Source organism: Chrysoperla carnea, chromosome 2 (genome assembly GCF_905475395.1).
Source record: "Chrysoperla carnea chromosome 2, inChrCarn1.1, whole genome shotgun sequence".
NCBI lineage: Eukaryota > Metazoa > Arthropoda > Insecta > Neuroptera > Chrysopidae > Chrysoperla > Chrysoperla carnea.
The window spans coordinates 8,981,578-9,009,495 of NC_058338.1; the positions used below are offsets into that span (position 1 = coordinate 8,981,578).

The 27,918-nt window shown below is 28.2% G+C and overlaps 2 protein-coding genes and 6 non-coding genes across 10 annotated transcripts; all 8 read right to left on the bottom strand.

Moving 5' to 3' along the window:
• Positions 1-4,326: 4,326 nt before the first annotated feature.
• Positions 4,327-4,398, bottom strand: Trnap-ugg. The gene has a single exon. It is a non-coding gene; the product is annotated as a tRNA-Pro (tRNA).
• Positions 4,399-4,503: 105 nt separating this feature from the next.
• Trnap-ugg lies at positions 4,504-4,575 on the bottom strand. Its single transcript has one exon. It is a non-coding gene; the product is annotated as a tRNA-Pro (tRNA).
• A 104-nt stretch (positions 4,576-4,679) lies between these two features.
• Trnap-ugg lies at positions 4,680-4,751 on the bottom strand. The gene has a single exon. It is a non-coding gene; the product is annotated as a tRNA-Pro (tRNA).
• A 102-nt stretch (positions 4,752-4,853) lies between these two features.
• Positions 4,854-4,925, bottom strand: Trnap-ugg. The gene has a single exon. It is a non-coding gene; the product is annotated as a tRNA-Pro (tRNA).
• A 103-nt stretch (positions 4,926-5,028) lies between these two features.
• On the bottom strand, positions 5,029-5,100 carry Trnap-ugg. The gene has a single exon. It is a non-coding gene; the product is annotated as a tRNA-Pro (tRNA).
• A 4,541-nt stretch (positions 5,101-9,641) lies between these two features.
• Positions 9,642-13,526, bottom strand: LOC123294281 (60S ribosomal protein L7a). Its single transcript, XM_044875407.1, has 6 exons — positions 13,388-13,526; positions 12,856-12,970; positions 12,521-12,670; positions 11,151-11,371; positions 10,751-10,873; positions 9,642-9,898 (listed from the first exon to the last, which is right to left on the bottom strand). Exons 1-6 carry the CDS (start codon positions 13,400-13,402, stop codon positions 9,716-9,718), a joined length of 807 nt encoding a protein of 268 aa, XP_044731342.1. The 5' UTR covers positions 13,403-13,526; the 3' UTR covers positions 9,642-9,715.
• Positions 12,742-12,817, bottom strand: LOC123294345. Its single transcript, XR_006535092.1, has one exon. It is a non-coding gene; the product is annotated as a small nucleolar RNA SNORD36 (small nucleolar RNA).
• Positions 13,527-20,826: 7,300 nt separating the features above from the next.
• On the bottom strand, positions 20,827-27,847 carry LOC123294256 (casein kinase II subunit beta). Of its 3 annotated transcripts, XM_044875376.1 has the most exons (8): positions 27,801-27,847; positions 27,295-27,401; positions 26,959-27,034; positions 26,777-26,879; positions 23,984-24,175; positions 23,713-23,902; positions 21,322-21,419; positions 20,827-21,056 (listed from the first exon to the last, which is right to left on the bottom strand). In XM_044875376.1, exons 3-8 carry the CDS (start codon positions 27,028-27,030, stop codon positions 21,001-21,003), a joined length of 711 nt encoding a protein of 236 aa, XP_044731311.1. In that variant the 5' UTR covers positions 27,031-27,034; positions 27,295-27,401; positions 27,801-27,847; the 3' UTR covers positions 20,827-21,000. The 3 variants fall into 3 exon arrangements, with proteins under 3 accessions (XP_044731311.1, XP_044731312.1, XP_044731313.1); XM_044875377.1 differs by lacking the exon at positions 27,295-27,401 and having other exon boundaries at positions 27,801-27,829; XM_044875378.1 differs by lacking the exon at positions 27,801-27,847 and having other exon boundaries at positions 21,296-21,419; positions 27,295-27,527.
• Positions 27,848-27,918: the final 71 nt, after the last annotated feature.

A 27,918-nucleotide genomic window follows, 5' to 3' on the forward strand; every position in this document is an offset into this window, starting at 1 on the left:
CACTATGTGTGAATATCTGTTTGTCTGTGGCATCATACTTCCTAAACGGGTGAACCGATTTTGATTTGTTTAAAGTAATTTAATCGAGAATGTTCTTAGCTATGTTTTAAGAAAATCGGTTCAGTTTAGAAAGAATTACAAGGAAAAAAACCATATTTGTCGGAGGCTTTTTAAATTTTGTAAATTTTACTTGTTTTAAGGAAGTTCTGTCTGTCTGCCTGTCTGCCTGTCTCTCTGCCTGTGGCATCTTAACGCCTATACGACAGTGTTCTTAGCTATGTTTCAAGTGCGAGTTTAGGGTCCCGTACCCGGAACAACTAAAAAATAGGCCATGATCCTCAAAATCGGTTTAGTTTGAAAGAAGCTCTAAGGAAAAAGGTAATTTAAAGGAGAGTGTTTTTAAATATATTTCAAGTGCGAGTTTAGGGTTCCATACCAGAAAAATTTGTCGAGGGTTTTTTAAATTTTATAAATTTCACTTGTAATGACCAAAGTCACCTAATAATAAATTTAAAATTGCAACCAAAAATTTTTCGTCTAGCTGACGATACGATACATTTACACTAATATTATTTATAATGTATTAACATGAGAAAATGCAACCAACAATACTTCCAATTCCGATAAATTCCGATTGAACATTGAAGTGCAAGTCACACATATTTATCCACGTATACAAATCTAAACGTACAAATAATAGTATGTGTGGAATTGCCTTTAAGTTGTTTTAGAATCAATTGAACAAATTAAATGATTGAATAAAGTTTTATATACCAAATTATTAGATTTAAAATGCGATGTGAACATCAAATATAATTGTATTTAATTGAACATTATTAAATTACTAAAATATTGATACTAAAACCAATGTTAAAGTTATTAGTAAGTTTAACTTAAATGCAAATTATATTATTTAAGTGTTAAATTTTGATTTAATTTAATCTATAGCACTGAATGTACTGATATTTATGTATGTCATGAATAAAAGACGAATTAATTTATAAAAGACGAACTCGATTCAACTATAAATATAAAGAATAAGAAGATTAAGAAATCTATTAAATTTATTTCAGGAAATGAATTAATATTTGTATTTTTTATAGTTATTAAATTACGGATATTTAAATTACAATTATAAAGAAACTATATAACTTTATACAAGCAGCACTGTTGTCAAGGCCGGAACTACAATAGGACAACCGGAGAAATGCTTCAAGGCCTCCGGGTTCGGAGGGCCCCCTGAACGAAAGACAAAAATAGTTTAATATAAGGTATTTGTTTCCCTACAGTATTGTAAAAAAGTTTTGGTTTATTGCACGGCGCATACATATAAACCAAATACATGCTTTGTAGTCAAGTAATGAGTTATTTTTAGCTTTACAATACCACGTAACTACAAAAATATATAATATATTGTGTGCAAGTGATTCTTATAAAGATAATAAAGATTTCTGCTCTTTAATCATCAATACTCTAACTATGGACGTCTCTATTCATCAAATGATGGATCTTCGATGAACTCATAATTAAATTAAAATTTTGTTTTTATATCATCGGTAACTATCATCAAAAACTACAAGATTGTCTAAATATTTTAGATAGTTTTTTATCACACTCTCTAGATTTTTTGATATAAAAATATACAATTAAAAAGGATAACCTATATGATGCATCATTTTTTTAGCCAACTTTGAACGATAAAATAATAATAAAAAACCTGATGATCCAGGAATTTTTTGTGATTTTTGGAAACTTTGTTAATCAAAAAATGTATTTATAAATGTTTATTGAAATCCTTAATATTATTCAATCCTTGCATATCTCCTTAAGAGATTTTTTGATTGCATTATTAATTTTTCAACGGATTTCAACAAATGTGAAAAATAAAGCCATATTATTACAATGTTGTGAAGAAGAATGAGGTAGTATGACAACTATGCAAGAAATGAGGCGCCAATATTATACACACATTTGTATAAATTATGAAAATACAATCAATTTTACGCGTTGTTTTTTTTTTAAAGATGAGTTTGTAATATTAATATATGATAAACTACTCATTTAATATTATAATTAAAAACTTTTTTTTTTATTACAGTCTATGAAAGACAGTCAGGATCGGATTTATACAGTTTAAGAAAACATTTCTTCCGGTTTAAATATCATATTTTAGAAAACAGTTATGATCTTCACGATATTCGCAAAAAGTAAAATTTAATTTAATATCGTCAGGTCCGGCCTTAGCCATCTTCGCCCCCCGGGCGAGTCATGCATTTGGCGCTCTTTTAGGTATAACATATTTGATTATATTTCGAATTTGTACCACATTTTTATTGAATTAATAGAAAATTATCTTTAAAAATAACATATTTAACCCATTCATTCTCTAAACAATCCACTAATCTATATTGTCTGTCAGCCACTTGATGAAACACACTTTGATAGGACTGGCAAACTCTAGTTTTTCTGCATTTTGATTTTTAATAGACAGCGCGGTCAAACTAGTTAATCTTGTTTGAGACTTTGTAGACCACAAGTATACGTTTTTATCCATTTTAGTTTAGACTATTTCTACCTTCGCCATTTGCAATGGTATTGTTAAGAGAATACGCAGTGATATCCAAATGTTGCGATATAACTCTTGAAGATTGTGCTCTTTGAAAAAGTTTAATGTTTCGATAAGTGTCGCCTGAATGCCTTCGAGATAGAGTTGTAAACCTAAAACTTTATCACACAACAAATCTGCATCAATATCAGATTTAAAATTAATCGTTAACTTTTCTTCCAGTATATTTTACTGTGTATTTCAAAGTTTGTAACATGTTATGCTCAAATTTTGAACGATGTGGCAAAATTGAGTATCCACATGAGTTAAATAAATCTTGCAAGGGCCAATCCTGTACACAAGACCAAATTTAATTACAAGATTCATTTAAAATTCGTGGTAATTACGAAAAATTTTTTCTAGAGAAAAATTAATGTATCATTTTATTTATTATACAAATGTATGTATCTGTTTACAATAAATCTTTTTTCATATTTAAATTCTTTGAAATATAATAAATTTTTAAATAAATATTTTAAATTTTAATTTGATACTTTGAGTAATTCTTTAACACAGCATGCGACTATTTATGCGGTAATTTATGAATTTATGAGCCATCATAGGCTAATTTTATATAAAGTTTTATTATCATTTTTATGCCGATTTTCCACTAAACGGACAAACAAAAACAAAACTGAAACTGTAATAGCCATTGGCTAATATTTTGCCAGTCTCAAAACAGGGCTGAGACCACAAAAGGGCAATTGGGGAAGTGTCTTAGAGGCTCAAATTCAAAGAGGAGGTGGGGTGCTTTATAAAAAAAATGTATTTTGGCATACAAAATTATTTGCTGTCGATACTGTAGATTAAATTTAAATTTAGCGCTCCTTACTTCAAACTTTACTTCAATTGATATACGTCAAATATGTATATAAATCTAAGCACGCAAGTAAATTGTTATAAAGTTTCGTCTAATACAATGTACAATATTAGCAATCTCTGAGAGTGGTTTTGTAGTATCAAGAAGGAAATTTATTATCTACAATAAAAGTTATACCATTTTTGCCTAATGTATACTACTACCAACCAATTTAGCGCATTATGGACAAGAGTAACCAGCTTCTCTATTACCTGTATAAATATTTATGTGATTCGCAAGAAAACCTAATCTTAAAAGCTCGCAGCCTATACATTTTTTAATACTTTATACTCCAGTCAAGTTTTCCACTTGTTTTTTGTTTTCAATTTTCTATAAATATTGATGTTATTATAAAAATATTTGTATTAAAACTAGGTGTGGTCACATTCATTTATATATGAGATCAATTATCGATTTATAATTATTAGGTAAAAAAAAAAATATGATAAATTTAATGAATAGTTTTGATTGAATATAGTTAAACAATTCGTATATAATTAGCTGATTAATACCCACATACATAATTTAAATATAATTAATTAGATTCACCTAATAATTATAACACTAAAAACAATATATTATCAGATCCTTAGATCTCTTAATAATCTGAACATATCTTAATAGTACTGTTATTAAATTCATTTACATATAAATCTAATTGCTATTATATATGATAATTGTAATGCAAAAAGAAACTTTATCATTTTTTTATAATTATTGATTGACTTTGTATAATAGAGATGATTTTTTTAAATATATCACAAAAACATTTTTTCTCGAATTTTAAAGCTGAATATTATCAGACTGTGGAAGATTTGGCATGATTATGAAGTTCGAATAATAACTACAAATATAAAAATATGGGCTCAACCGGGATTTGAACCCGGGACCTCTCGCATCCAAAGCGAGAATCATACCCCTAGACCATTGAGCCGTTGTTACTCATCTACAATAGATCAAAATTCCAGCATATGGTTAGAACACTTTAACTATAAAAATATGTGTACTCATATTCTGATCAACATTCAAAAAAATATATGGGCTCAACCGGGATTTGAACCCGGGACCTCTCGCACCCAAAGCGAGAATCATACCCCTAGACCATTGAGCCGTTGTTACTCATCCACAATAGATCAAAATTCCAGCATATGGTTAGAACACTTTAACTATAAAAATTTGTATATACATACTATGATCAATATTCAAAAAAAATATGGGCTCAACCGGAATTTGAACCCGGGAACTCTCGCACCCAAAGCGAGAATCATACCCCTAGACCATTGAGCCGTTGGAAATCATCCACAATAGATCAAACTGCAGCATATGGTTAGAACACTTAAACTTTAAAAATTTGTATACCCATTCACTGATCAATAATCAAAAAAATATGGGCTCAACCGGGATTTGAACCCGGGACCTCTCGCACCCAAAGCGAGAATCATACCCCTAGACCATTGAGCCGTTGTTAAACAAATATAATAAACCAAAATTCCAACATATGGTTAGAATACTTAAACTTTAAAAATTTGTATACCCATTCACTGATCAATAATCAAAAAAATATGGGCTCAACCGGGATTTGAACCCGGGACCTCTCGCACCCAAAGCGAGAATCATACCCCTAGACCATTGAGCCGTTGTTGTATATAAAAGAGAGTAAATTTCAAAGAATAATTTATTGCAAATAAAATCTACCATCCTCAATTTGACTTCACAACATTAATAATTTTATAAAAATATAATCCAATATCAAGTAAAGTGGGTAAGTTTATTGAAAGCAGCATTAAAAGTTTAATAACAGATTCAATATCATGTGTACCAAAAATAAAGTCTATCGCGAAAAGCGTGTTTTTCCCAGGACTTCTATCTAACTGAAAATTAAAATATGTAAAGTTTGAAGATTTGAAAAGTATAAAATCACATTTTCTAGATACAAAAATCACCTATAGGTATATTTAAAATTTAAAAAAAAAAGTTGATAATTTAATAAATAACGCATACATATATAAATAAGTACATGCAAATTTACAAAATAAACGTAAGGAAATGTTACACAAATGATGTCATTTCCCAAAATAAGTCTACTCAGAGAATAATAAATGGTAGGTATCAATCCACTTATTAATATTATACAAATTTGTAATAGTTGTCCAATATTTATTTACACAAAATCAGTGGCGTGATCACTACTGCATTGTTAAGGATGTATGAGCATGACAACAATGTTTGATTTAAAGGCTCAAAATTTGTTTGTAGGTAGTCTTTTACCCAAAGAATATGTGGTTAAAATTTCTGCTTAGGTAACCGGGCAAATTTTTAAGAAAAAAGTCATTAAAAATCGATATAAAATACATTGGCTCTTATGGAAGAATCTCAAAAAACGACATATTTTGGAAGTTTTTGATAATTTTCATTTGGAATGAATGAAAACAAATTTTAAAAAAACTTTTTAATAGAAAGTAAACATATTAGCAATGAATTAGAAAAGAAAAAAACTAAGTGTCACCGTCCATATAAGGGATGTAAGAGCAGGGTAGATTAAGGGTTGAAATTATTTTTATCTTATTTTCAACTTTGATGATGAATTTTGTTATAACTTCATGAATGTAGACGAAAAATAAGAATAAAATTTTTCGATATGTGTCTTGGTTTTCGAAATATCGAAAGCTAAAATAATTAAACAAAATTTTCAATTTTCGATATTTTGAAAATTAAGCCAGATATCGAAAATTTTATGCTTACTTTTCGTTTTATATCGTCAAGTAATAATATAAATTTAACATCAAAATTGAAAATATTTATTTTTAAATTTTTACCCCCACGCCCTCGCTCATACATCCTTAATAGAATTTTATTATTTAAATTCTAGCAGGTATTCACAAGAGATAGAAGAAGCTTTAACAAAGAGGGGTGGTTTATTTGGGGGAAAATTTTTTGACTTTGGCTAATAATATACAGTGCACAACCTGATTCATGTCGCGACAGGTTCCGACACATTTTTTTCGTAAAACAATCATTGCTATTTTATGGAAAGTAATGTAAACACTGATACTCGTCACTATTGTTAAAGATTCAAGTTGCAATGGCTGAGTAACGTAAAAGGTGTTACTTATCAGTCACAGATAACCGAAACATCATTAATTACCTCTTTATAACAAATTTTAGACCAACCTAGCCTCAGCTTAACGAATTTCTTGATAAAACGAATATTTACTCGTTCCCTTCCGATTAGTTATATCGAGGTTGCTCTGTATTGTACTTAACTGGGTTTTCCACCTGAGAGACACTCTATGTAGCTTTTTTTTATTATAGTCCAAGGGCTGGTAACGCAAGCTTCATACATCATGAAATTTTGTGTTATAGTATCAATCTACTGGAAACTGAGCAGGAAGGAATACCTGTGTGGGATAGACACACCTGGGTACACCAGGTAGTGCACATAATAGAAAGGTGCAAAAAATAGCTTGAATAGTTTAATTCAAGACTGATCAATATTTCTAAAGATCCGCCAATGAAGAATGGTTCTATAAGAATGGTCCTATTTGGGGAGAGAAGGTGGTCTAAAAACTATAGTACAAAGACCTCTATGAAGATTTTGTTCACTGAAACTTTTTCCTTAAATCCGCCACTGCCTGTAGTGTAGCCTATAATTACCTAGTCTTCATCAATCCCCATTCCAGCCACAGCATAAAAGAAATGGAAGTTAATTAATTTTAAAATAATGATATGGGTGGTCTTTGTCATAGACATTATCATAGATAATTATTATTGTATTTTCAGAACTGAATCGATGTGTTACAATTTTCTACATGTTTCATTCATCTTAGAAGGAGCTTGAAACTGACTTTTCCCCATAATTCAAAAATAGATTTCATTCCACTCTTATCTAAACGATTGGCATAACATTATGTATCTAATAATATTACAAAATTATATAATTTATTAACAAAAATTACGTATGAATTATACTTATCAAAAATGTATAATGCAAATCAATAATAACTATAAAATTGACCTACTTTCTTTTCAACTTAATTGAATTTACAATAACTAATCAATTATTTAAATTCATCTCTCTAAATGCACACAAAATTTCTTTTTATAATAACATATCCACTAATTTATTAAAATAATATTATAAAGTATAAAAATAATTGCATGACTCACTCTCACATGTCGAAAATTATTGTAGAAAATAGAAAAACTATTTTTGAATAGTGAAAAGCGTACAAATAATTTTCAATTTAACACAGAGTTGTAATAAAATTTAATCGAAACACAAATAACAGTTTTTTGTTTATTTATAACAATTCACTTTTTTTGTTAACATAACCTAAATGAAAAGTCCTATTGTTAGTGAAAGTTAATTTAACGACATCTTGAAGAAAACTCTTGAACTGAAGAGCTTTTATTTCAAGCTTTTAAATATTACAGATATAAATTTTACTATTTTCAATTATTTTCATTGAATTGAGTAAGATCCCCAAGAAAATTTTGAAGAGGATCGAAAATTACATCCTTTCTTTTTCGTGTAATGTTCTTAAATCGTTAATTTCTACGAAGCATTTTAAGATCTCGTTGTGGGTTGTATTCGTTAAAAGAATTTGAAATATACTTAAAAATTTGAAATTAGTGCAAAAAACATATCAGTTGTGTATAGATTTTGCATAAGCTCAATTAAAAATAAATAAGTTTTTTTTTTTTAATTCACAATAAAATAAAAACCATCCCTTGTATCGGAATAAAAATAATATTGTCAAACAGATGTTAGACTAAAATTCGTAGATCTTGAGACGGAAAAAACGTTGAAGATCATTTGGAGGTGAAGCGTAGAAGAAGCGAGATTGGGTGTAAAGTTTGAATGGCCGGATCATAGATTGACACTTCGACCAAATTTGATGATGTCTTATGCTACGGAATAAAGGATTTATTACTATTATTATGGAGATATTATTATTTTAATAACAAGTATAACTTATTTACGATTCCGAAAATGAAAATTTTCGTAGCCATGGCAGTCTATTTTATAAAATGGTTTTATACTATCTACATCCTCGGATTGTTATTTTTTTAACGATTTATAGTTGAAGATAGGCAATACACATTACATAAATGACATAAGATTGCAGAAAACCATATTTTTTAACTTTAAATGGCATATAATAGTACGGCCGATTACCTTCAAAATGTCTTATGCTACGGAATAAACGATTCATTACTATTATTATGGAGATATTATTATTTTAATAACAAGTATAACTTATTTACGATTCCGAAAATGGAAATTTTCGTAGCCATGGCAGTCTATTTTATAAAATGGTATTATACTATCTACATCGTCGGATTGTTATTTTTTTAACGATTTATAGTTGAAGATAGGCAATACACATTACATAAATGACATAAGATTGCAGAAAACCATATTTTTTAACTTTAAATGGCATACTGAGAGACAATATAACATATTTTTGATGTATTAAAAATTTAAAAGGCCTGTCATTAATTTAGACCAATGATAATAGTGCGGCCGATTACCTTCAAAATAGTCTTATATAGCTCTTTGTCGATATTAGAAAGTAAAGTTGTCATTTCTCCGGTTCTAAGTCGGAGTCTCTTCGAGGTGTGTAACTTTTGGGAAAACTCCATTAAAGGTATATTTAACTGTAATTATTTATGAATTGCAAATAGAATCCTTTTACATGGAAATATTCTTTGAGGAAGGGGAGGGGGGTAGTGAGTTCATTTTGCTCTTGTATTTTTTAGTTTTACCTACCATTTTACCTTCAGTTTTGCCGTGGGCTTCGTTTTTTAACGTGGGTTGCACCCGCGATAGCATTCCAACCTCTTTTGTGACTGTAATTATGTGTCATTTATATTTTCTTAGGCAAAACTAAAAAGCAAAGTAAAACGAAGCCCTTCAGTTTAACTAAGCATGATTAGCAGGAAAACATGTTTGAATGGGGCAATCCTCGGCCTATTTTAGGAGATCTGGAATCGAAATCAAACTATTTTTTCCAAGTAAATGTCATTTGCATTCAATGACCTGTTTTTTTAATCACTAGAATACTCTTAGATGCAATCTAAAACAATTTCATTATCATTACCTTCTCAATCAATATATCATCATCAAGTTCTGGGATGTGGGTGGGGATATTTTTAAAAACAAATACAAATATATAAATTTTTTTTTGTTTTTCTTTATTTCCTGACAATACAAAACAACCAGGTTATAATTATATTATACATTTAATTTAACCTTGCTTTTGTGCAAGTTCACGAGCTTTTGCCTTCTCTAATTTCGCAATACGTGCAGCTGATTTAGAACCTAACAAACCACCGCCCCAGTGACGACGGATTTCATCACCACGATCATTAAAGTTAGTTTTAATAGCTTCAACTATTTTGTTGAAGTTAGCTCGGTCACCAGAATCAACCTAAAAAATAAAATATCAAAAATTAATCATTTGCATGTTTAATATTTCTGTTAAAAATAGAATTTTTAAATTTTTTATTATCAGTGTTAAAAAGCTCGATTTGTTTACAATATCTTCATATTGAATCAGATTTAATTTTCATCATAAAAATTCTAAAATTATTCAAAATTTATCACTTTCAAATTATAGTAACATTTTCGATGGCGAAAACAGAGACTTCCGTCAATATTCGAAATAAGTTGTAGAGTGCACCTGTGACGACCACATCAGATCTTGACATATTAAAATTTAAACTTCTTGACATATTAAAATTAAATTTTTGCACTTGTTATTACATCAAATTTTGATACAGGATGTTTTAAAATAAACGATCAATAATCAAAGTAAAGTATACGCAGAAACAAACATATTTATAAAAGAAACAAAACAAATGTCCCAAAAAGTTAGCGGTCATCATAGATGCTTCATTTTCTCAATTCTTTACCATCTTACTTCATTCATTTCTTCGTGATATCTTAAGATGGCTAAAACACGTTCGAGCAAACTTTATCAATCTTTTTTGTACAAGTATGCTAAAATTTCCGTCGGTACCACACGATACAAGTATGTTTGCACAAGAGACAGGATTATAATGATCTCTGATGATCTTACGCTGACTTTAACGGCTTTTTGCCTTGTCCACGGGAACAAGAAAGAAGGCAGCGTGATTTGTCGCATAAAAAACGGTTAAAAATAGGAAAAACTAAATTTCCATGAACGTGTACTTTACGTCAACGAAAATGTTACTATTACTTTATCTGGAAGTGTGTTAGGTTATCTTGAAATAAACAAATTTTCCAGAAATGTATTTACCTGTGTCAAAGCAATAGATGAGCATGTTTTGCGTCTCACTAAAAGACCTAATCTTGCTTTTCCTTTTACAATACAATATGGAACACCCATTTTACGGCAAAGGGCAGGTAAGAATAATACAAGCTGTAACAAAAATAAATATATATTAGTTTAACAAAATTAAAAAATTTTGTAATTGATTTTCTGACATGAAAGTTTTCTCAGGGTCAATTCTCTTCATTACAAAATAAAAATATTTTATTTTTATTTCTTCAGGTGAAGAAATTCAAAATACATCATTGAAAACATTTAAAAAATTATAAACTGATGAACTTTAAAAGAAAATAAATTGAAATTCATATAAGTTCTTCTTTTAGCCACGATTAAACTAACACGTGGTAATAAATGATGAATTTCTTACCTCAAGTGGATCAACATCATGAGCAATTACTACAAGTTGTGCTTTTTTCTGTTCAACAAGTTTTGTAACTGTGTTGGTACCAGCTCTGATTGTGTTTGGTCGTTTTGTAGGTGTATCAACTTTCTTTGCAACTTTTGCTTCAGCACGTGCCTTTAGTCTGTTTTTCTTTTGTAATGGAGTTTCTGGACGATATTTTTCCAATAATTTAAATAATTGCACAGCTAAATAACAACAAAAAAATACTATTAAAAACTCGTTCAAATTACAATCATAAATTTAGGAAAAAAATAAGTCATCAGAAATGCAATTTGGTGGTAGCTGAGTTATCCGCAAACACTTTAGGATAGCAAATACTAAAAATCATCATACAAGTTTTTTGGAACGAACATAAATTGAATATTTGAACCATGGATATAGGAATATTTTAAAAGGGGTGGAGTATAACGGAGTGGGGTGTGTCTCACTCAGGGGGAAGAGGCAGGGTATCATTGTGTCTACTTTCTATTGGCTGTTTAACTAGACGCATGCTGAAAGTAAGTTCAAAGCCTTCTTTAAGTGTTTTTGATTCGTTTGTAAGCATGGAAACATGTTTGACATATGGTTGACGTTTGTGGACAACATAAATAAATAATCTTATATTCAAAAGAAAAGTAAATTTTGTAAAGAAAAATAAATACGTGAAGTATTTATGCTTGTTTTAAAACAATTTTTCCAACGATATAAGTAACCTAAACGCAACAGTTTTCAATCCTTAGTGTTACAACTATTGTAAGTTAAGTAATGAAATTCAAAAGAAGGTTTAAGAATATCTCAAAAATACGTCGATTAATTTTCAATACTAAATTTCAACGTATTATAGAATTTTTAAAATATGAAATGTAAAAAATTTATTTGGGGAAATTATTACTTATTTATGGATTGAATTATGTACCCGTGTACCCATATATTCTTTAGGTAATTAGTCGGTCATAGGAATATTAAAGATATATTCCTTCATCCAAGGGTAATTAATTAAAAATATTATATTTGTAATTAATTTCCAAATTGTACTTTAAATAGATTTTTTGCTCAGACCAATCTACAACACACGCAGAATTCGTTACCCATTTAAATTTTCCCACAATTGAAAGTGCGAATAGCCGCAGCCAATCAAAAACAGGCATATTTCTTGAGACAATCTTAAACCATGGATATAGAAATATTAAAATCTAAAACACACGAAATATTATCGTTCTATTTGAATTTCCCGCAAATGAGAGCCGCAGCCAATCAAAAGTAGACACATTACTTCCCCCCTGAGTGATACACCCCCCTCGTCACTACTTTAGACCTATAATTACTAGATCCGTGATTTGAACAAAAAACCTTACCTGTTTGTTTGTCAAGTGTTTGGGTGAACTGATTGATTGGTGGAGGAACTTTCAATCGTCGTTGTAAAACAGCTTTCTGTCTTTGAATACGAATGTATTTTGGCCATCTTACAAATCTTGATAAATCTCTAACAGGTTGAATATCTTGACCTAAACACCAGAAACATGTCACATTAATTTCAAAACCGTAAAATAAAAGCACAACAAATTTTAGAAATCGATTTTCATCAGTGTTAAAAAGCTCGATTTAAAATAATCGTCATTCTTATTTCAGAATTTAAAAGATCATCATTGAAAACTTCGAAAACTTAAAATGAATTAAATCAAAAACTTACCAATTCCAAAATTTCTTGGTCGTTTCTCAAACAATGGATTTACAACTTTCTTAACTTCTACTTTTTTTACAGCTAAGGGAGCAGCTGCTACTTTTTTTCCTCCCTTCTTCTTGGGCTGTAATTAAAAACCAATATTAAGCAAAAATATTCATACAATTTATAATACATTTTTTGGAATAAAATAAAACATCAGTAAAGCAATTTTGGTGGTAGCATTTATATCTGCAAAACCTTTAAGATAGCAAATACGGTCATCATTAACCTAAAAACTTAACCTCAATAAAAAACACATTTTTAAGATTTAACTATTCACAACAAACTTAACTAATTATCCATAACTAATAAACTTTTCGAATAAAATTCGAATTTATTTTATTAAAATCCAATTCAAGAATAACAAGTTATTTACATGATTTCCGTATTAATGTGAGCACCATGTAGTTGACGGATAAAAACAAATAATGATTTTGAGTCGAAAGTATATAAAATTAGAAAGAAATATGTATTAAATTACATAAATAAATGAACGAACCTTCTTTTGAACCATTTTAACCGAGTTAATACACCCTGATGTAAAAACTCAAATTGGATTGAAAATAGTCTCCCTCAATAAGAGACTTAACACACGCCGTTGTTTAACGTCAAAGGAACTAAAAAAGATCTGTTTCCTTGTAAACATAAAATGGCGTTGTTGTATTATTGTATAGTAGCGCCACCATTTTTTAGAGGCAAATTTAAAAATTATCTACACTCTACAGAATTTAAAGTATTTAATTTGTTTAGTAATTATAACTTTCTTGGATCACAACAACAAAAAATAATTACTATTCATATGACAACTTTTTTTATATACGAATCTTTTCTAAAATCTATTGTATCCTACAAAATTTGGGTCATACTTTTCACATTTGTGATCAAAATTAACCTAGCTCTAATGGGTTTCAAGAATGTGGAGTCCTATTACCGGAATTATGCACATAAGTGGTAGCTAGCGAAAAATTGACATCACAGCTGAAAAGAATGACCCAAAATTAGTGGGTTTCAAAAAAAATTCCAATAAGATCCGATCAAATTTGCCTGTGTTATCAAAAAAGTCGATTTTTTTTACTTTATAACGTCATCAGAATCCAAAAAATTTAATTTTGCTCTATCACATCCAAATTTTATCCAATTGTGCTAAATCAAGTATGTAATCCTACTAAATTTGGGTCATATTTTTCAAATTTATTATCATAATTAACCCAGCTCTTATAGGTTTCCAGAATGTGGAATCCTGGTTCCGGAATTCAGCACATAAGTGATAGCTAGCAAAAAACTAGCATTACAGCTGAGAAAAATGACCCAAAATTAGTGGGTTTGAAAAAAAATTCCTATAAGATCGGATCAAATTTGCCCGTGTTATCAAAAAAGTCGAATTATTTTACTTTATGACGTCATCAGAATCCAAAAAATTTAATGTTTCACTATCGCATCCAAATTTTATCCAATTTTGATAAACCAAGTATATAATCCTACTAAATTTGGGTCATACTTTTCAAATTTGTGATGAAAATTAACCTAGCTCTAATATGTTTCAAGAATGTGGAGTCTTGGTCCCGGAATGCAGCACGAATTTTCTGACCTTATATGCTCATATCGAGACAGCAACCTTAAAGAACATATCTTTTAATTTTCATAATTACATTTACAAAAATTTAATTTGGGAGTTGTCTGCCAGTCTAAATGCAGATTAAGTCTCGGAACAGTTTTATATACATATAGATTCGAATTCGTTAAATTTTGTACTTACCGAATTTATCTATTCTATTGTAAATTCTTACTGGGTGTCACAAAATTTCAAATAAGGTATAAAAAAAGAAATAAAAACAAACGAACTGGTTTTAAGAAATCAGCCACTTATTTATTTCCCTAAATTTGATTAATTTATTCATTATAAAGATAATACTTATAAAAAAAAAACGTAATCTAATAAAATTATGAATACCAATCCTCACGATGCATTGTGGAAAAATACATTTCATGAGGAAAACAAAATCGATTTTATTTTAGTTTTAAATTTAATTTTTTTTTACAAACTTAAATTTCTGCTTGAATTATTTTTATTTCAACAAAAACAGTGAACACATATATACTCCTTTAAAAATATTTTATTCCTTAAATTTTATAAAAGCATGGTATGGATTCAATTTGTCTTTTTGCAGTTTGGAGAAGGAAACGTTTGGACATTGTACTTTTAATTATTTACATATATATCACTGGAATTATTTGACTGAATCTTTTTTACTTGATTTACTCCGTCTAAAAATAAATATTCGTAAGAATCACTAAAATAGTAGTTACTCAAATTGAGGACACTCAAACTCCTAATTTTTCGGACCCCAAACTGCTAAAAAATATGTTCAAAATGAAATCTTCCTAACATCCAATAAAAAATATTATCCTGATCGATTACTTGTATTACCAAATTTTATTTAATTGTTAAAACCAGTTAAAACATGAAATTCAAAAATCATTTTCGATAGGAGCTGATATGTATATACAGGCGGTCTATAATTGACTGCAGAACTCTTCACTTCCTGAATAAGTTTATAAAGACGAACGAAAAAGCTCTTTACCAAATTTCGATCTGAGGCATAAATTTGTATTAAACCCCACCCTGTAATTACTATAATATGGAATAATACACATAGGTTACTGGGTGGAGTTTAATAAAAATTAAAAAAAGTGAGATAGATAATATAATAATTAAACGCAACGATAAAGACATCCTTTTATTTTTAAGTGCTCTGTCATTGGATAAATTTATTGATTTTTTATTAATTTATTTGGTTAATTATCTCGGAAACGGAAATTAGACTTCAGATCGTTTGTTAAAGAGCTTTTTCGTTCATCTTTATAAGCTTATTCAAGAAGTTCTGGAGTCAATTATAGAACACTTTGTATAGTACAGGCAGAGGAGTTTAAAATTAAAAAAATTTAACCTGCCCGTCTTTTCAACGGGATAATTAGGAGAAAAATAGTTTTTAAGAAAAGTTTTTACTTAAAATTTTTTTTTAAATACATAAGTTGTTGTTGTTTTTTTTTTAATATTTATTATAATATATTTACACAATGCTACATAAAAATATATTTCAGTGGCTCGCCAATCAATAAATCCAAGTCGTAGTTTTCCTTCATGTCCAATGAAAATTCTATCTATAAATATTATGAGCTACTACTTATCATAAAAAATATATGAAAACTTTATGTGGCGAATAAAATCACTCACTCCAAAGTACAACAATTTTTTTTGCACACTTTTTTTTTCTTCGTTCCTCTATGTATACAGACTAAACAGGGTCTCTTTTTTAACTTGACATATTCTATTTTCATGAAATTATATATAATTTACGGAAGTTTTGGAGGCAGCAATGTCAAGTTTTAGCTTTTTACCTGTACAATAAAAAATGGTTTTAAGCATTTGTCTCGATAAAACTTATTGGAGCCAACGTCAAATTAAAAAACATCCTGTATAATGTAGTATGTATTATAGAGACATTATTTTGTAATAGGATTTGTTATACAATGCCATATTTTTGGCTACAAATATACACTAAGCCCCCAAAAACAAAAAAATTGCACTAATCAAATATTCCTTCAGTATGTTTTTTTTGGACCTCATTTCTATGATTTTTCATTGTTTTTAAATTTTAATCGTTATTCTTAATACTTTTTATTCATGAAATCGTTTATTATCAATCTCAAAAATGTTGAAAATTATAGCAAATACACTCACCGACACAAGTTTTAGTCCAAACAGAAGGCTTAAAATTTGTCGCTTTTGAGTTCTATACACGACGCCAAAAGCATACCATTTATACTTGAGTCAAAAGCTGTGCCGATTAGTGCGCTCACTGGTGACCATTTTTTTTTACGGTTTCCGTTCATTCGGACTGCTGAACTATCGTACGTAGGTACTATCCACATAATTATCAGTTAATTCGACGGTAGTTAACGACACATATAACAAAAATTTTTCTTTTTGGCAGTTTTTGTCTTTTAATGTCACCATTTATACATAAATTAATTTTCTTGTTATAGTCATTCAATGGTGACAGATTTATGAAAAATTTATAAAAATGAGGTATAATTCGTTATTTTAAAAAAGCAACTACCTTGTTTTTGACTTCACAATGAAAAAGTTACACAATTTTTGAATAATTTACAATATATTTTTCTTTTTGTAATATTAATTAGAAATGAAAACATACACACTCAAAACAAACGTAAATGCCAGAGATTTTTTACCAAAAGCACTGTATATACTTGTCGATTTTTCTTGTAGCAGCTTTTCTAGTCTAATTTGTGTTTTTTTTTTAACTCACTAAACAAAATTTAACATCCATACAATTACTATTTATCGAATATTATAAAGCATCACTCAAATCTCATTCGTTTGTAAAAACAAGAAGAAAAACAGCTTTAGTTTTGGTCAGTTTTGACCTCTGTACAGTAAAATGTCATACATTGCGTGTATAGAAAAGGTCGATCAAATCTTTTTACTGTAGAAAGATTAAAAAGAAAGATCTAGGAAATTGGGGCAAAAATCGAAATTTAGATCGATAGAGTACCACTTATATTCGTAGTATTTGAGTTGAATTATCAAGAAAAGATATTACAGATTGTATAAATAACTAAAAACTAATAAATTAGTCCATTTAAAAATAAAATCTGGTACCACTTACCCTGAAAAAGAAAAACTGTTTTCCACTTATTAAAGCACACTGATTCACACAAAATTTTCCACATATAAAATTTTAATACACATAGATTAATTTTAACTGTTACAAAAAACGCATGTATTTCAGAAAAAAAAAACAAACAAGTATGTACAGCCCTTACTCCTTTATAAAACTCAAAAATTGTTGATTATCTTTGAAAAATTTAAATATGTTCCCCTTACTGTTTTAAATTACATTTATATTAATTAATTTAATAATTATTATAATATAATACAATAAAATTAATTGAAATACGGCCCGTAATTAGGAAAAAATTACTGTCTTCTTAAAATTGAGCATAGTTTTTTATTCGACTATAACAGCAACTTTGTAAAAGAAAACATCCTTTAAATGCGTGAAAACGTCTCCTTTTTGAAGGGGTTAAATATAGAAAAATCATATAAAGATGAATTTTCCTTGACTTCGAGTTGAGACATAGTTATTATTTCGATCAATTAATTCGATTAATAGAGGATTCAAAGGTTCTTAAACTAATTTCATCGTCGCTTTCAAGTATCGTTTATTTTTGACCACTCCCCTCTCCCTAAAGAGTTATATCAGTCTTATCCTTTTACGTTAATTATCCAATACAAATTAGCGTTGTAGTTTTCATAGTTGCTAATAAACTAGTTGAGTAAAAAAAAAACTATTAAACTCGTTCAAGGTAATCCCCGCTTAAATAGCCAAATGTGCAGCATTATTTCATCTACACCATTTGTTTCAAATTTTTTTTTGCTTGGTGCATAGTTTTTAAATAATTTGTCAAAAATTGATATCTTTTATTTTCAAACCTTCAATAAAGAAAAAATCGTAACACTTTTAAGCGATGAACTTTTACAAAAGAAAATCATTATAGTCTCAAACATCCCTTGCCGAGTTTCAAGAACACAGTAATTATTTTCCTACAGATATTTAATTTTACTGTAGTAATTCGCACATACAGAATTATAATTATTTCCTGAAAATTACTAAAATAAAAAAACAAACAAAAAATTTTTAAAACAAAAGAAAATTTATTACTCTTTTTCAGGAAATAAAAGCATTTTAAAGAATTTGTTTCATTTAAATTCTAAATTCTAATTACAATATAGTTTTTTATAATTTTTTTTTTCATCCATTGTATAAATCGCTTTTATACTTTGGTTAAATTTTCTTGTTAAAATTCTGTTCCTTAAAATGTATATAAAAAATTCTAAATCTTACCTATTTTTTAATAGTGGCCCTAATACATGTATTTAGGTATATCTTAAAAGATTTCACAGTGTGCGCAAGCTAATCTATGCTTTGAATTGTGGAGGAAAAAAGTAGCATTAAGTTAGTGGTTGTTTATGGGAACGATTTATTTATGAATGCATTGTCGAATAGTTTTGTGGACAAATTATTTATTCTAGACGAAATCTTAAGATAAACCTAAATACGTTTATGGTCCTTAATAGTTATCCCATTTTTCTTAACTTAAGGAAAACCTTTAGAACAATTTTCATAGTTCTAGAATTTTTTAAACTATCAAATCCTTACTATTTTCTGAGATAGGTATTTATTTTTTAATTGGAGAAAGTTTTTAAGTCACTTTCACTATTACGTTTTTAAATATTTGAAAATTCTCAAGTGTTAAAGAATTATTGAGAAAAATTTATGGTCTTTTTTTTAATAAAAACGAAATAATTCAATAAAAATTTCCACTTTCAAGTATACAAGATGTTAGATAAAATCAAACTTGAAAAAAATAAGTGTTCAGTAAATTCTTTGCAAATTTCAACAATTTAGCTATTTAGATGTATATCAGACGCATTCCTGTGGGTCCAAAAAACCAAAAGTATTTAGACCAGAGTTTCAAAGACGTTTCAGGTCTTAAGATACTAAACTATAATGTTCAGGCTATGTTTTTGTCAGAGTGGTATACTTTAATTTCGAAACTCAAATAAGTACGGAAAGTTTCACATTGTTTATATACGTAAAATAAATGAAATTTTAATGTTGTTAGCGCCACGAGTAAAAAAATGCAGACCATATCTGTCAGAATCAGTTGATTTTTTCATTGAATGAAAAGACAAAAGAAGCACTTACTTCATTTTACATTTTAATATGCCGTGCCGTATTTGCTTCCTTAGTCTATTATAATTGCTATAGTTTTCTTACTTGTTTTTTATTCGACAATCCTCCTTTCATCCAGAATTTTTACCGGTCGGATATTTTATCGTTTTAACTTTCTCATAAAAATTTACTGAACATTTTTAAAATAATTCCTTCAATTAAAATTACAGATTGCAAATTTGACATTTGAACTTGAATGTGAAAAATATTGAGCTTTTGAATTTGTCGTGGGGTGATGGAGAGCTATGTGACGAGGGGGGAAAGACATTTTGACGAATAACAATAAACAAAGCTTATGAATTATATTTAAACAAAAATAAAAAATAAATACAAATTAATTGAAGACCCATTTTTTAATCGTTATTTCTTCGGTAAAAAAAAAATTGTTAAAAAAAAAAAAAAATTTTAAATACCCTAAATAAACTTTTTTGTTTTTAATATGCGCAATCGGTTGGTAAGTTGTAACTATTCGATCTATGGATCTTTGCAAAGGAATAGAAATAGATCTTTAGTGTATATTTTAAATAAAAAAGGATAAATATAGCTTGATTTTTTGTTTGAAAATGTAAACACATATTTTAAATATTAAATGTTTTTTTATGTACGATTATTAAATATAACATATTATTTTTAAATAATACGATACTGGATTTTTTTATTATGAAGAAGGAATCAAGATCACATAAATGATTATTTAAGAACTTACGTATACGCACGATGCGTCATTACTGTCTGCCCATCGCTCTTTTAATTCATTTATGTTTTCGTTTATAGTTTCTGAGTTCATATCCCCCATATTTTTATCCTAGGCCAATTTCTGGTTCATCAATTATAACAAATTACTATCAAAGCATATCAAAAACTCAAAAAATGTTTAGCTTTATTTCTTCGATACGTAAAAATCCAAAATATTCATTTATGTAGCTTTTGCCATAAAAAAATACAGCTTTTTTTTTTAAAGTTTTTGTTTTGATTTTTAATAATTAACTAAATAAAAAAAGAAACAAACACAAGAGACTCCAATATAATTATTTAAATAATTAAATTAAACTAAAAATTGGGACAAAACAAAAACATTATTTATTCCAAGAGAATGATTAATTATTTGTTTTCCTTTTAGAAATATTTATGTAATCACGAGATTTGTGTGATTATATTTATCACATAATTAAAAAATAAAAATATACAGGAAGAGAGGAAGTAAGAAGAGCAGAGAAGATGGTGTTTCTGGTGATTGGAACATATGCGCATAATCTTGCTTTGTATTTAATTGGTTGATGTAATTTGTTTGTTACTGGCATTTAAATATTTTGCTTTCTTCCGGTTGTTCGGTGGTCCGGAGTCTTTCTGCAAAGGTAAACAACGATGTTTTTTTATTTTTCTCAATTTTTTTTTTAATTTTTTAATTTTTTTTGGTTTTTTTTATTCCTATTATTAATTAATGGGATTAATTAATAATATAAACACGACTTTTAAATAGAATTGTTAGAGATTTTGATTTTTTTTTTTAGATTTGTATTACTATTTTTATGTAAATTGTATCTTTTATTATTTTAATATTTGAATTATTTTTAATCTCTATTTACTGTAGAAGTAGTGTATTAGCGCTTGCCGTTGTTGTAGGTGAGCGGCCTAACGGGGCCCTTGAATGTTGCAGCCGCTTGCTGTTGAATCTGATATGCCAATGGATGGATCTTAAAACCATATAATCTGTGAATAAAAAAGTCCAAAATTTAGCTTTTATTGAGAACTAGTTAGCCCGACGAACTTCGTACCGCCTAACAGTCAATGAATTTCGTGTTCGTTTGGAAATTTCAACTTTAAAAACGAATACTACCACGCTATAACCTTCACTTCCGTTGCCTTTCCTTGTCTCCCCTTTTATTCGCAATTTCATGGGTTTTGTTTGTATGAAACCCTAATTTTTTTAGAAATTAAATATAGCCCATGTTGTTTTCTGACAGTATAGCATTCTATAGCTAAGTAGTAGATTAAAAAATGATGGATTTTCATACAAATTTTTATCTTCCGCCCCCTTAATGATTATTTTGCTCTTCGGGGCGGTGACGAATACAACAATTCAGAATTAATACAAATAGGCCCAGCCTTTCTTGAGTTATAAAAGTTCTAACTAATCCCACTTTTTATACCATGCATATATGAAATATACATAGTATATTAAGTTTAGTCCCAAGTTTTATACCATGCATATATGAAATATACATAGTATATTAAGTTTAGTCCCAAGTTTGTAACGCTTAAAAATAATGATGCTAGGAAAAAAATTTTGTCATAGCTGTTCATAAAAACACCTAATTAGTCCATTTCCGGTTGTCCGTCCGTCCGTCCGGCCGTCCGTCTGTGGTCACGATAACTCAAAAACGAAAAAAGATACCGAGCTGAAATTTTTACAGCGTACTCAGGACGTAAAAAGTGAGGTCAAGTTCGTAAATGAGCATCATAGGCCAATTGGGTCTTGGGTCCGTAGGACCCATCTTGTAAACCGTTAGAGATAGAACAAAAGTTAAAATGTAAAAAATGTTCCTTATAAAGAAATAAAAAACTTTTGTTTGAAACATTTTTTTGTAAACATCACTGTTTACCCACGAGGGCGTTAATTAGATGCAAATTTTATAGTATTTGTATGTTGTATGTTTGTTATTTAAGGTAGTACCTACACGAAAGTGATATTCCAAGAATTTCTCAAAACTCAGAATATAAAATATTTAATTCATAATACACTTGCTGTTAAAATTAGAAGATGATTTACCATGCCATACATGAGATATTAGCAATTAAAAGTGACGCAATTTGTACGTGTACATGGGAGAAGTGTATAAAAATACACAAATTTACAAATATTATATTTATTTACCAATGAATGACGTCCACCATCTCTATGAAAAACTAATATAATGTAGAATACTATATTTAGAAAATATATAAATAAAAATAAAAATTATTTACCATATAGTTTCGATAAAAAACTTAAATAAATAACTCGTTTTAGCGATGATTTTTGTGGAAAAGATATGAAGACTAATGTTAAAGGCATATGTCATAGTGTGTGTGTTTATATGTATACTAGAATCAGTAGTGAGGAACTACAGTCTTTTGAAAATAATATATGGTATATGTATAATAGTCATAACACAGTTAATGCACTGAATGATAGTATTAGTCCAAAACTTTTTGACTGGACGGTCGCGGAGGAACTACCTTAAAAGTGAATATCTTTTGTTATTTACGTGACGTCAAAAAACAAATGATTGCGCATCAACACTGTCTATACATTTTATACATACTGTCTATACATGTGTTATGTGATAAAGAAATCAACACTGACTATGCATGGTATTTCAACAATTAACTCAGTCAATTGTTTGTTTTCACTTGTTTTTTTATATATTAAAAGATTCCATCAAGGACTCTACGTGATGATGATGACAACCATTTTAATTGTAAAAATATTCGTCAGCACAAGAGCTCGATCTATTAAAAAACCCGAAGAACTAGGTCCAATATGATGTTAAACATGGATTTTTTTTCCAAGTTATTTTTTGATAGTTTAGCTACAAAACGAGGCCATTATAGACTAAAATGAACTTAGGAGTCTCCACCTGTATCCATTGGTACAGTGAATAAATGCAAAAATGATTCTATTCTATTCTCGATTATAACAATCTTTAAAAGGGTGCCTAGAAATAGTTTGGTAAAAATTTGTTTATTGTTATTTATATTTTAATTTTAGGCAAGCATAAAAAATAATTATTGCAAATGCCAGAACTTACAAATGATGCATATCATCCCGAAACACCCTTTGATCTCCCAGACTATCTTTTAATCCTACAACTTTTGTATAAACTTTTTTTTTCAATGAATGTTATTCGAGTTTTTCCGCTACCTCGGCACAAATTGATTTTCTGTAGTACGATTATACAGAATTATGCACAGACGCTTCGACTAATTATAAAATATAATACAAAAAGTAAAAGAACTATACCTTGGAATGAATTGATTAACAGAACGTTTTGGTCGATATTCAGGATGCACCATAAAAAGCATATGTGGAAATCCAGTACCAAAATATGCTCCATCTGTATGGTGATGTCTAGAAGATTTAGGTGTATATACATCCATACATTTTGGACAGTATAATTTGACCATAGCTTCACCAGGTACATCAGATAATCCTACAAATAAAAACAAATAAAATTAGTTTTAAATTTAAGATGGAGTTGTCTTCTGATGTTCAAAGTTCTGTATTATCTTACCTAGTGGTAACATTGGCTGTGATTCACAATATACACGTGGACAGTGACCAAAATCACCAGCTTGATATTTTTCAACCATCTGAGCAATTCCTCTATTTGTTAGAATATAACGAGCATGAATTAATCCGTAGAGCATTTCTGAAGCTTGTTCAATTAAATCTGATTGATGTGCATTATCATCTAATTCGTCATCTGTTACAAACAATGAATTCATTTTATAAAGATATCTTTTTATTGCTAATTAAAATATTAATTAAAATGAATAGTTCGCGGGACAGCACCCTTTTTGTTAAATGATAATACATATTTGAAACTTCGTGAGTTCTTTTTGATGAGTCTACCAAACTTCCTCTCTACAATTTTTTTTCGAAAGTGCTGCGTTTTAAATCAGCATGATAACGTCATATTTAAACTATCGATCGCAGCAGGAAATTTCACGCTATGACCACTTCATAACATTAACAATCATGATTAAACAATTACTTACAATTACTTAAGTATTTTTGTTTTCCAACACATACATAGTTCACTCTTGCTGAATTTTATAATAACACAAGGGTTTGCCAACCAGAACAGTAATAATATATTTTTCCTGCGCTACCCTCACTTTTCACACATCAAGCCATCGAAGTGTTGTGACAGGTGTCAGTTTTATTTAATGTTTCATAATTTCGCTAGAATTACCCTCAAAATATTACGAACCAACAAGTCTTTTTGTGTTATTATATCAAGTCAAATTAAACAGTCGTTCACTTTCAGTTTCTAGTTATATCAAGAAATTGTAATTCAAAGCAAGAAAATGTTTGTCAGTTGTATAAAAAAAGTTTAAAAGTTCCCTTGTTTATTAATATTATCAAGTGGTTATAGTGTCCGACAAATTCCCTGCTACGTTTATTCAGACCGACATCTTAAATATGATGTTACCATGCTCATTTGAAAACGCAATAAGCTCGCCAAAAGGAGACCACTCACGAAGTTTCAAATATGTATTGATCATTTAACAAAAAGGTGCTGTTCCGCAGACTGGAACTGTTTAATGGTTAATAATGCTAAAAAGTAAGCTGGAGACTTGATTATGTAAGCGAAGCGTTGTAGTGATTTTATAATTTTGAGATTTCTTAATATTAATCAAATTCAAATTTTAGGGAGCAAAGATGTAGAAAAGTAAATTAAAGAGTTTCTAAATATCTTCGGAAAAAACTATTAATTTAGAGAATTGTTTAAATGAAAACTAAGATATTTTGAATTAAATTTCGAGTAATAGTAGTAATAAGAGTGTCCGAAATTAAAAAATAGTGAAAAACAAACAATTGAATTAGTTAATTGTTGAAATACCCTGTATAGAAAGTGTACGAAACTTTTCAAAAGTATTTTCTAGTCTTCAATTCCCTATCTTTTACAGTTTTGGAGAAAATGGATATCAAAGTATTTATAAGGAACATTTTTTACATTTAACTTGTCTTTTAACTCTAACGGTTTACAAGACCCAAAATTATCAAACAGTTTTAAGTTTAAATGTCAGCCGCTCTTAATGGAAAACCATTTACAAACAACAATAAATGTTATCTTTTTATGATATTAACTACAATTATAAATAATAATGAAAAATTACAATTTTCTAAGGTCAGCTGTTCAAATTTCATGTTACAATTACGAAAATATTCGCTGTTTAACAAATTAAAACTAAGAAAATACAATTCATTGTATTTTAAAAATTATATTTGATAAAAATTTTTATTTTATTGGAAATATTTTTCGTCTGAATCATCTAAAGTTCATTTCAGTTAAGTAGAATGTTTAAAATGAACAATAGGGAATATTCATGTATTTTTTATATATTTTTAATTCATTGTTTACACCGTTATAACAAAGTAAAATATATAAATACTACTTAAAAATGCTGTATTTAAGTGTAAAAAAATATTTAAAATACATTATAATTTTGAGATATTTAAACGTAGTTTTTTGGCGTTCTCTGTTGATGACGTATAAGTACAACACAGAATTTACACTCGTTATTATTAAGTTTTCTAATAAAAAGCCGTAGAATAGTATAATTTAATGAAATACCATATAAAAGTAAGTAATTAATATCATACAGTATGTCAACCAATTTGACAAGCCCGTACTATGATGTCACGTCCGTATAAAAATTTGAATTTCCGTTTTAGAAATTTTTAAATGTCCTCACTGAATTTGTACTTTTATTAATTAATTTTAAGTAATTAAAAAGATATAAATTACTAAAATAATGGTTTAGTTAAAATGTCCAGTCATTAAAGTTACGGAAGAAAAATATTTAAATTTAAATTTCATGAATATTCTCTAGTATTTTGTGTAAAACTAATTAAATACAATAAACCATTTTTATCATCATCAGAACCGGCTCAAGCAATTTGATGAAAATTTAAATAGTTTTTCAAATTTATGACGAAGTTTTAGATATTTATTTGAAAAAATCGAACATAAAAATATAAAGCATCCACAATATTATAAAGTATAATTCGAATGAAACATTAAACGCATTAATGACGCAATAATGATAGGTTTTATGCAAAACTATTTTGTTTTTTCAGTATGTTCAATCTATTTGAAACGTACTATAAATGGTAAATACCATCATATAATGATAACAAAAAAAGCTTTAAAGGCATAACAATTTTGAAACCATATGGTTTAGCTAAAAGCATTTAGCATAAAAAATGTAAACAGTTTCAAAACAAACACAACTTACATAATTTTGTCGATAAATAAAAAATTATGTATTAAAAAAGGTAGAAAAAAAAACGTTACCTGGTTCAAGATCTAATATCATGTCTAAAGCTTGTCTATAATGTGGTACTTGTTCGTTTAAACCCGTCAAATTAAATTTATCCTGAATATAATCTTCATCAACCTTTACAAAAAAAAAAATTAAAAATTAGACAAAACTATTTGACGTAAAATTTGTCGAATAAAAATTTTTTAATAATTACCTCACAGAAAAATTCATTGCCCCTTAAACCACAAAACCACGTTATCCAAGAAACCTCCTCTGAACTGCTCATTTTTCTAAAAACAATTTAAATGAACACATGCTCCAAATAAAAAAAAAACACTTTATTCTTAATAAAATATTATAAAAATTATTCAGATGATCACAACTAATAAAAATTAATTTCCGTATAATTAACGATTGGTATAAATAATGGCCGATGTATGCAATTTATTTATGTTACAAATATTTTTTTTAAATATGTCAAATGAATCAAAAATAATATTTCTTTTTTTTTAAATGGATTATATTTAATGAAAAATATAATAAAATTTACCTTTTCGTTCCCTGATTAGCCACGCTTAATGCTACTCCTCGAAAAGGCGAATCATTTACAGACTTCTACTTTATCATAGAAATCAGATTCTTTTTGACATCTAAATACTTTAAATATAACAAATATATTAATATTTAACTAATTATTATTTAATTTTATTAATTTACAACTCAATAATTTCACAAATGGTTACTTTGTTATATAAAAAGTTTATTATCTTTAATTTCTGTTCAACTTCCCCAAAACTATTTTTACTAGTAAGTAAAACGTTTGGTAGGAATTGTAGCACTTATTCTTACACGATTTACTTTTTACAACTATACTAATATTTTTCGGAATTATTCAAGTTAAATGAATTTTTATTTTAAATAAATCATTTATATTTTATTTTAGTATAACTTTTTATATTATTAATAATTATTTTATTTTAATTAAATCTAATCAAAATATTAAAAATAATCTAAATTAATTTTTTTTTGGCTAAAAATAAATAATTGAAAACGCACCTACAAAAACACTTCCTTCCGAACTGTTGGCCAACATAAAAGACAACGAAAATGCAATGTTGCCACGTTCGTTGATTTTGCGTTAACGCGTTTACGTTTACTATCATTTTCCAAAATT

Coding starts and splice junctions, on each gene's coding strand:
- LOC123294256 (XM_044875376.1), bottom strand. CDS start 27,030: ATGAGCAGTTCAGAGGAGGTTTCTTGGATAACGTGGTTTTGTGGTTTA. Junction 26,880..26,958: donor GCAATGAATTTTTCTGTGAG/GTAATTATTAAA, acceptor TTTTTTGTAAAG/GTTGATGAAGATTATATTCA. Junction 24,176..26,776: donor GATATTAGATCTTGAACCAG/GTAACGTTTTTT, acceptor TGTTTGTAACAG/ATGACGAATTAGATGATAAT.
- LOC123294281 (XM_044875407.1), bottom strand. Junction 11,372..12,520: donor AACACTTGACAAACAAACAG/GTAAGGTTTTTT, acceptor GTTGTTATTTAG/CTGTGCAATTATTTAAATTA. Junction 10,874..11,150: donor ATGATGTTGATCCACTTGAG/GTAAGAAATTCA, acceptor TTTTTGTTACAG/CTTGTATTATTCTTACCTGC.